The following is a 10,941-nucleotide window of genomic DNA, read 5'->3' on the forward strand; positions in this document are numbered from 1 at the left end:
ACACCATGCTTTAACCTTTTGTCTGTCCCATCACACACGAAGGATAGGACATATCCCCTTTTTAATACTGATTTCAGGGCTCTCTGAATTAACCTCTAAAGTTTTTTTCATAAGAACTACGAAATGTACCTCAAATATATTCATAATAATATTCAATACATTCTGAAAATATAGTTGAGAAGCTTGATTTGGGACATTCTCAAAAATATGCTAATATATTCATTCTACTCTCTGATGTCTATCCTTATATACATACATTCATCCATCCATTCAATAAACACACTTAGTACCCACTATAAGCACTGTGCAAGTTGCTAAAATTACAAAAATGAATGAGATAATTGTTGACAGACAGTCTTTCTGTCTCTGAAAGAATCTTCAAAATATAGAGCCTACTTTATGGTCTTTGGTGGTGAATATAAATTTGAACCATATTCTGGGGAGAAAAGGTCATGCCTTGTTTTCTAGAATATGAGAAATCCTTATGAGGTAAAATTGTTTTTACAAAATAGAATATATGGAGAGGCAGAAGTACCTGTATGAGATTCTGGAATGCTGGTTCTTCTTTATATTCTTCCTAAATATGATAGTGACTTGGAGATTTTCTTCACAGTTCTTTCTCACTCTTTGATTTCACACAATGAATTTCTCCAAGAGCTTTATCTTTTTTTTTTTTTTTTTTTTTTCATGTGGGGAAACAAGTCAGTTTCAACTTTTGTGATTATCATCCTTTTCTTTAATAGTTTTAAAAGTCACTTCATTATTTTCAGTCAGAATTAGTTTTTCCCTTAACTCCTAGGTGCTCTGCTCCACGTCATCCTAAGCTTTAGGACCCAGGATGACAGAGCAGCCTCTATCTGGTACACTGCTGGTTGTGGAGGAGGGAAAGAGACAGCTGCAGGATCTCAAACTGATAAATGCTCTACCCAGAAGCACCACACAGCATTTTCTTTGGACAGTTGTTTTCGTTTGTCAAGTCTGGTGGCCATGCCTAAGGGGCAGGGAAGTGCAAACAAACCAGGTACTCGGGAGACCAGAATATTTGTGTAAAGCCCTAAATGTACCACAGCCATGAAAATTTTAGTCCAATTTGTTTAAAAACTTGAATAGAATGGATAATACTATATAAAAGTTACCAAAAAGGACTCAAGAATAACTAGAAAACATTAATATACCAACAACTATTAAAGAAATTGATTGGTGTTTAAAAATCTACACCCACACCTGAAAAGACTACAGGCCCAAGTGGTTTTATAGGTTAGATTTAGTCAAGCCATCAAGAATTCTAGTTTTATGCAAACCATTCCAGAGAATAAAAAGAGAGCACAAGATTGCCAATGTCAGAACAAAGGCAGTCAGTGCCTCTTGCTTGCAAGATATGCAGACACACAGAGAGCCATGGAGAATTGTCACCTAACTGCCAACATGTTTTATGAAGACAATAAAATCATGATATACAAACCAGGCAAAAATCGCATAAAACAGAAAATTATAGACCAATCTTCCTTACAAACATAGGCATAAAAATGCCACATAAAATATATAAAGTTGAATTCATCAATGTGTAAAAACGATTATCATGAACACACGGAATTTATCCTGGGTATGAAGGAATGATAAAACATTGGAAAATCTATCACTTTAATTCATCACTTTAACAGATTTTTTAAAAGTTATTCAACATTTTTAAAAATCTCCTATTTGAATTCATCACATTAACAGATTAAAGAAGAAAACCATATGAACATCTTGATATAGAGAAACTATTTTGACTTGACCAAATAATCAGTATGTTTAATATTGGCACAAGAATCCAAATCTTCTGATTCCTTGAGGAGTATGATTTTCACTTCACTACACTTTTTTTCCTAATAGTTTATGGCAAAAAAAGAGTATATGTCTTTATTGTGTCCTTTACTTTAAAATAGCATAATTAAAATATACTAATAATATTGACTATTCTTTAAACCATGTATTGATAACAAACTAATTATTATCAGGTTATCACTAATAATAAGTTGTGCTTAAGTCTGTGAAAAAGTGAATTCCTGGTACAGAAGCTTCTCACTCCATTAACTCCAATCCAAATCCTTTTTTGGAATGAAGTGGTTGTATATATTAAAATATATACATTGACTGTTATTATAATGGTTTTAAGTGTACTGTCTCCTAGGCCATGCACTTTAAATGGGGGCAAAAACTAGTTCTTGGGGCACCAAAAAAATCTTAGATGTTACAGTCGTTTGAGGCCCTCAAGAGCTCAACCCTACCTGAACAAATTTCATTCCTTATTTTTAATTTCTCTCATTAAGGAGAAATTTGGTTTAATTTGATTTACTGATTAGAATATTTAATTTGAGGTAAATTTAAATTTAACATTTTTTTTCTCCTTACAGGAGTGATAATGAAAAAAAAAAAAAAAAGATTGAGAAACTGTTCTAGACTCTGAGTTTCTTAAGACAGGAACCATGTCTTAAAATATCTTTAAATCCTCAGCCTCTAAGAGATAGCACGTATACTCTTCCTAAATTTTTAATCAATTCCATGTTTTCAGTATTTGATGTTCTGACAGTCTATTTAAAGTTAACTGCTTTAGAGAAATCAACTCATACTTGAAGGAAACAGTTTCTCAGCATTTGTTTGAACAAACAATGGTAAGCATATTGATTTATTCAGAAAAGGTAGACATAATATGAAGAACAAGAACTGACAAGAAAAGCAGCTTCTTCCTCATATTCAAAGTAGCAGTAACGATAGTAATAAAAATATAAGAATCTAACATTTATTGAAACTTTACTATCGGCCAGGAATGTGCTTTATATGTACTAATTCATCTAATCCTTATATTAGCCCAATGAATTAGGTACTTACATTGCCATCATTTTACAGTGGAATCTGCAGTTAATCTCTGTGATTAGTATTCTGGCAATTTTTCTAATTTCATAATCAATATAATATTTACTAAGTAACTGTCAGTGAGGTCATTTTCTTTTAGTCTGATTTTGATTTAGAAATTCCAATCCTCTCATTCAATGTACAGCTTTGGAAATCCCAAAATTATTACAAACACCTACTCACTCCTTCCCCACTTAAAAAAATTTTTTTAAGAAATTAACCAAGTAATGATCATTATCCACCTTACCTATAAAAACACATTGCATAAGCCGTCTGGGTCAACATCACCTTCTGATGTTCAGAGCTAGAAATTTTGTAATTCGGTGTCTTCCTGCACTGCCTTCTTTTTCTCTCATTCCACCAATAAAGGAAATTACCATTAATGAGGACACTTCTAGAGTGAAAGGGACACTATTAGTAATTATACCAAGACATAAGAGTAACTGAGACTGTCCTGGGGAAACCAGTATGTATGATCACCATACTCATAATTCTGCATCTTTTGTGCCTTGTTTACTCTCAGTTCTACTGTTTTCTACAACTATGCCATTAATACAGTTATTCTTTGGCCCAAACAACTGAAAGTTTTGTATCTGAAGAATCTAAGGCCTCTAACTATTCCTTTTGGACAGAAAAATCACATATTTTAAAATACAGTAGTAATGGTAATAATTTCCAGTAACAATGTTACCTGTTTTCCAGCGTATATTTGTGAAAGGTTTTTGAAAAGGTATATATAAACTGCTTCGGGAACATTTGTGTTTATGTATTAGAATAATTTTTGAATGTGAGAAAAACTCTTCCCACTTCCCCTCTCTCCTACACAAACAGAAAGGCCCCTTTCCTTTTAAGATAGTGAGTACAGTTTAGAGAACAGTAGTTAGATAGTCGTAAATAGCTGTTAGGATTGAAATCCCCTAAATATGCTCTCCAAAATAGAATGCCTACAGGCTGGTGCGAGACAATCCATTGGAATGTGGGAAAATAACATTCAAATTTCTGTTATGATTATTGAAACAGAAGAAAAGTTAAATTTTACTAATACTTAGTGAGGACTGACACTGGCATCCTTACTTACATGTTATGATGGTATGTAATGTTAGCCGAGGAAAACTGTAAGTTTGACGATACGAATAGCTGACTTCATTAGTTTGTTAGTTTTGCAAGTGTTGCAATATCTTGAAGTTTAATATGACCAGTTAAATGGATTTTGGATATTATCTAGTTTTAGCTAAACTACCAGCACAAGGTGCACAAGAAACTTAAACAGACTCCTATAAAGAAATCAGATTGACGATAATACTGATAAGGCAAACAAAAAAATAGAAGAGCTGACACATCATTCTAGTGTAAGCTTTTTGTAAGCTATAAAAATTATTTTTAAAAATAAAATATGATAGAAAGTCAGCCAAAAACATTAGAAATTATTAAAAACCTATTTGAAATATGTCTATAAAATTTATTCTAAAATATCACTTAACATTTATCTCATCCTTCTTAATTTCATGTTTTTAATCTACATAATATAAGTAAATGTAATTTACAAATAAACACTGAAAACTATAAAATATCAATGAAAGAAATTGAAGATGACAAAACTAAATGAAAAGCTATTCCATGTTCATTGATTAAAAGAATTAATGTAGGGGTAGGGAAGTAGGAGGTACAAACTATTAGGTATAAAATAAGGTACAAGGATATATTGTACAACATGTAGAATATGGCCAATATCTTTTAATAACTATAAATGGAGTATAACCTTTAAAAATTGTAAATCACTATATCGTACACCTGTAACTTTTATAATTATATAACTGTATGGCAACTATAGTTCAATTAAAAAATAAAATTTAAAAAAGAATATTGTTAAGATGTCTGTACTACTCAAAGCAAAATAAAGATTCAACACAATTCCTATCAAAATACTAACAGCAGTCTTCACAGAAACAGAAAAAACAATTCTAAAATTGGTATGGAACCACAAAAGATTCCAAATAGAGCAACCTTGAGAAAGAACAGAGTGGGAGGTATCACTTCCTGATTTCAAATTATATTGGAAATCTGTAGTAATCAGAATAGTGTGGTATTGGCATAAAAACAGATTCATAAACCAGTGGAACACCATGGAAAGCCCAGAAATAAACCCACACATACACAATCAAGTACTTTTCAATAAGGGTGCCAGGAATACACAATGGGGAAAGGATACTCTCTTCAATAAATGGTATTGGGAAAACTGGATTGCCGTATGCAAAAGAGTGAAACTGGACCTCTGTGTTACACCATACACAAAAATCTACTCAAAATAGATTAAAGAGTTAAATGTAAGATTTGAAACCATAAAACTTTACAAGAAAACATACAGGATAAGCTTCTTGACAATGGCCTTGGCAATTTGTTTGGGTGTTTTGTTTTGTTTTGTTTTGTTTTTTGGATATGACCACAAAAGCGCAGGCAATAAAAGCAAAAATAAACAAGTGGACTACATCAAACTAAAAAGCTTCGTCATGGCAAAGGAAACAAATAAAATCAAAAGGCAACCTATGGATTTTGAGAAAATATATACGAACCATAAATCTGATAAAAAGACACTGGACATTTGCTAAGAAAGTAGACAGCAGGTACTCTCACAACAACAAAAAAGATAATTATGTGAGGAGATGGATATATTAATTAGCTTGACTATAGTAATCATTGCGCTATATATTATATATCAAATCATCCTGCTTTACACCTTAAAGGTATACATTTTCTATTTTAAAATAGAAAATAAAACATATGTAAACAATAATTTAGGATTATTCTTGATCAAAGAAATCTGACTTTAAGTAACCATACAAATACTCAGGTGAATGCAGCCTTTCTGTCAAAATAAGCAGCCTGATCTAGAGCATAATATTTAACATTACTTTTGTTACTGTTACATAACAAGTTATTAAAATAGATGAACCAGAATCTGCTTCAAGCTTGAGCCTCACGGAACCTTTACCACCAGAGTTACTAGCAAGTACTAGACTATATCTTTTCTGCTCAGTTTATTGTATTGTCCCCACTCACCAACACTAACAAGCACAGAAATACATTAGTAGGCAGTAGATAAGTACAAAGCAAAGGTTAATAATCAGGTTATTCATCTTAAAAAATATATAATTTTGAAGGTCTCTAAAAACAAAATTCAGTGTTGGTCAGCCAACAAAAACAGGTTGCCATTGAGTACACTCAAACTGTAAATAATTAGCATATAAGTATCACAAAATAAAAAGAACAGCATTTCACAATGAGATGTAATATTTCTCAGAAATGTCATATTCATTTAGTCATAAATGGACTATTGCTTACTTTCAATATTTACTTTCTATATAATCTCCTTAAGTAGGTCCATGCTTGGAAACTTATAAGAATTAAAGCTCAGTTTCTTCAAAGAAGTATCATTTTGTCTGTCCAGTTTATTCAATGCTAAAACATAATGAAAGACATTTTTCCTACAGAATTTTGCACAAATGACTTAGTGAAATTCTCAGGGTATAAGATAGAAGGTTAAGTTGGTGATCAGAAGTAACAAACATTAATTGTGAGAGTAGTTGTAAAAATAAAACATGAATGAAGTTTAAATTTAGAAAATGCTCTCATGGGAAAATAATTAACATTTGAACCTCACAATTTTTTCATTTGCTATTTTTTAATTTTAATTTTATATTGGAGTAGAGTTGATTAACAATGTTGTGTTACTTTCAGGTATACAGTAAAGTGATTCAGTTATACATATACATGTATGTATTCTTTTTCTAATTCTAATTCCCATTTAGGTTATTACAGATATTGAGCAGAGTTCCCTGTGCTATACAGCAGGTCCTTGTTGGTTATCTATTTTAAATATAGCAGTGTGTACATGTCAATCCCAAACTCCCAATCTATCCCTCCCCCCCACCTTCCCCCATGGTAACCATAAGTTCCTTCTCTAAGTCTGGGACTTTGTTTCTGTTTTGTAAGTAATTTCATTTGTATCATTTTTTTTAGATTCAGCATGTAAACAATATCATATGATATTTGTCTTTATCTGACTTACTTCACTTAGTATGATAATCTCCAAGTCAGCCCATGCTGCTGCAAATGGCAATATTTCATTTTCTTTAATGGCTGAGTAATATTCCATTGTATATATGTACCACATGTTCTTTATCCAGTCATCTGTAAATGGACATTTAGGTTTATTCCATGCCTTGGCTATGGTAATTAGTGCTGCAATGAACATTGGGGTGAATGTATCCTTTTGAACCATGTTTTTCTCCAGATATATGCCCAGGAGTGGGATTGCAGGATCATATGATAGCTCTATTTTTAGTTTCTTAAGGAACCTCCATACTGTTCTCCACAGTGTCTCTACCAATTCATTCCCGCCAACAGTGTATAGGGTTCCCTTTTCTCCACACCCTCTCCAACATTTATTGTTTGTAGACTTTTTGATGATGGCCATTCTGACTGTTATGAGGTGATATCTCACTGTAGTTTTGACTTGAATTTCTCTACGAATTAGCGATGTTGAACATCTTGTATCTCTTGATCATGTGCCTCTTGGCCATCTGTATGTCTTCTTTGGAGAAATGTCTACTTAGGTCTTCTGCACATTTTTTGATTAGGTTGTTCTTAAAATTTGTATGGAAACACAAAAGACCTCAAATAGCCAAAGCAATCTTGAGAAAGAAAAACAGAGCTGGAGGAATCAGGCTCTCTGACTTCAGACTACACTACAAAGTTACAGTCAGCAAAAAAAGTATGGTAGGGGCTTCCCTGGTGGTGCAGTGGTTAAGAATCCACCTGCCAATGCAGGGGATATGGGTTCGAGCCCTGGCCCAGGAAGATCCTACATGCCACAGAGCAACTAAGCCCATGCGCCACAACTACTGAGCCTGCGCTCTAGAGCTCGCATGCCACAACTACTGAGCCCACGTGCCACAACTACTGAAGCCCGCACGCCTAGAGCCCATGCTCCGCAACAACAGAAGGCACTACAATGAGAAGCCCGTGCACCGCAACAAAGGGTAGCCCCCACTCGCCGCAACCAGAGAAAGCCCGTGCACAGCAACGAAGACCCAATGCAGCCAAAAATAATAAAAATAAAAAATAAATTTTAAAAACAAAACAAAAAAACAGTATGGTACTGGCACAAAAATAGAAATATAGATCAATGGAACAGGATAGAAATCCCAAAAATAAACCCACACACCTAAGGTCAATTAATCTATGACAAAGGAGGCAAGACCATACAATGGAGAAAAGACAGTCTCTTCAATAAATGGTGCTGGGAAAACTGGACAGCTACATGTTAAAAAAAATGAAATTCGAACATTCTTTAACACCATATACAAAATTAATCCATTTTGAGTTTAAGACCTAAATGTAAGACCAGATACTATGAAACTCTTAGAGGAAAACATAAGGCAGAACACTCTGACATAAATCGCAGCAATGTCTTTTTCTATCCATCTCCTAGAGTAATGGAAATCAACAAAAATAAACAAATGGGACCTAATTAAACTCAAAAGCTTTTGCCCATCAAAGGAAACCATAAACAAAATGAAAAGACAACCCACAGAATGAGAGAAAATATTTGCAAATCACACAACTGACAAGGGATTAATCTCCAAAACTTACCAACAGCTCATGTGGCTCAATATCAAAAAATGAGCCTCACAAATTTTTGAATTAAGTCATCAGATGATATAGATGAGAAATCTGAGACCCAAAGAGATAAATTACCTTGCCCCAAGTACATGACAGATCAAAAATAGTCTCCTAAAATATTTGCAAATGATATGACCAATAAGGAGTTCATATCCAAAATATATAAAGAACTTATACAACTCAATATCAAAGAAAAAACCCAATTAAAAAATGGGCAGAAGACCTGAACAGACATTTTTCCAAAGAATACCTATAGATGACCAACAGGAACAGGAAAAGATGCCCAACATCACTAATCATCAGAGAAATGCAAATGAGTATCACCTTACACCTGTAGAATGGCTACCATCAAAAACACCACAAATAACAAATTTGGAGAAAAGGATACCCTAGTACATTGTTGGTAGCAACGTAAATTGGTGGAGCCACAATGGAAAACAGTATGAAGGTTCCTCAAAAAACTAAAAATAGAACTACCATATGGTCCAGCAATTCCATCCCTGAGTATATGTCCAAAGAAAACGAAAACAGTAATTCGAAAAGATATATGCACACCAATGTTCATAGCAACATTGTTTACGATAGCCAGGATATGGAATCAATGTAAGCATCCATCAACAGATGAAGGGATAAAGATGTCGTACATACACACACACACACACACACACACACACACACACACACACACACAATGCAGTATTACTCAGCCATAAATAAAAGGATGAAATTTTGCCACTTGCAACAACATGGATGGACCTGGAGGATATTATGCTTAGTGAAATGAGTCAGACAGAGAAATACAAATACTGTGTGTTATCATTTATATGTGGAATCTAAAAAATAAAGTGAATGAATATATCATAACAGAAACAAACTCACAGATACAGAGAAGAAACTAGAGGTTCCCAGTGGGGAGAGGCAAGGGAGGAGGGGTAAGAAGAGATAGGGGATTAAGAGGTACAAACTACTATGTATTAAAATAAACAAGCTACAAGGATATATTGTATAGCACAGGAAATATAGCCAATATTTTATAATAACTTTAAATGGAGTATAATCTATAAAAATATTTTTATGTTATATACTTGAAACTAATATTGTAAATCAACTATACTTCAATTTTTAAAAAAAGGATAGTTTCCTGACTCCATATTCCATGCTCTTTGCTAATTTTACTGTCCCCCCTTAAAACCCTTAACTGAAAAAAAAAAAAAAAAAAAAGACTTCTGATAGTTGCTTATCATTAAAAAAGAATAAAACTGTCAGGAATACAATATACCAATCAATGAAATCAAGATATGCTCTGGTCGTGATACTTCTGTTCATAATGCAGCTTCCTTTCTGAGCACTTAAACTGAATTTAATGAGCTTTAAATAATATGTTCATATATCTTCCAGGTTTCCACAGACGTTCAGCTCCAGTTACAAGAAGGCAGTTTCCACATGGTGCACATAGGATGGATTATCTGCACTTTGAGGATGATAGCCGTGGATGGTGGTTTGACATGGATATGGTGATCATCTATATTTATTCAGTGAACTGGGTCATTGGATTCATTGTTTTCTGCTTTCTTTGCTATTTTTTCTTTCCATTTTAGGAATTTTCATACCTTACTATGGTTGAACAATTACAAATGATGTAGGTAACAATTACTTAAACATTTTTTTAAATGTGCTTTGAAGTTTTTATAATGTTGCATTATATAAATTGTTGGTGTTTATAGAAAATCTGAGAATGGACTTATTTATGAATGTTTTTCATGTAACAAACTAAACTTTATTCAAGAGCTAATCTATCTAGCACTTAGCAACAACGCACTGTTAATTTCATAGTTCTTGGTTTGGGATTTGTGGCTCTAGTTTTACAATGTCACTTTTACATTTATCTTGATTTTAAAGACTGAGGTTTTCCCTCCACTTAAAAATAGTAAAAATGTAAAATTAAATGATAATTTGAGTAGATATTATCATTAATGATAATATATTTAGTCAATCATCACTTATCCTCAGGCAAGTTATATACATTAAAGATAAACCATATCCTCTGGGAACTAATCTAGCAGGGTATATTCAGTTTTGGTTTACAATTATCTCTACATATGTCCTTATGTTCCTTTCTGTTACCAAGACAGCTGACTATCCTTTTTTTTAGAGACCTAATAATAGCATTAGTGCAACATTTTAAACTATTACAAGAACAGAATATTAAACACAAAAAGAAAGCAAAAAAAAAAAAAATGAAGCTGAGATTAATTCCCACCAGTAGAGACTTAGCAAAATATATTAACACTTTTCCAATTGCAGGATTATTCACTTGAGGAAATTAAAAATTTACTGACTGACAGACACTCAGTAGCCTAAAAG

At 33.0% G+C, this 10,941-nt stretch overlaps 1 protein-coding gene across 5 annotated transcripts in view; it reads left to right on the forward strand.

Moving 5' to 3' along the window:
- The window catches only part of RNF180 (ring finger protein 180), a 301,957-nt gene extending 291,741 nt beyond the window's left edge, over window positions 1–10,216 (forward strand). For all 5 annotated transcript variants that reach the window (XM_068533115.1, XM_068533097.1, XM_068533123.1 and 2 more), the window contains one exon: window positions 9,976–10,216. In XM_068533115.1, the coding sequence (XP_068389216.1) occupies window positions 9,976–10,175 (200 nt within the window). In that variant the 3' untranslated portion in view covers window positions 10,176–10,216. The remainder of the gene's footprint in view (window positions 1–9,975) is intronic.
- The last annotated feature ends 725 nt before the right edge of the window (window positions 10,217–10,941 follow it).

Source organism: Eschrichtius robustus, chromosome 2 (assembly GCF_028021215.1).
Source record: "Eschrichtius robustus isolate mEscRob2 chromosome 2, mEscRob2.pri, whole genome shotgun sequence".
Classification (NCBI taxonomy): domain Eukaryota; kingdom Metazoa; phylum Chordata; class Mammalia; order Artiodactyla; family Eschrichtiidae; genus Eschrichtius; species Eschrichtius robustus.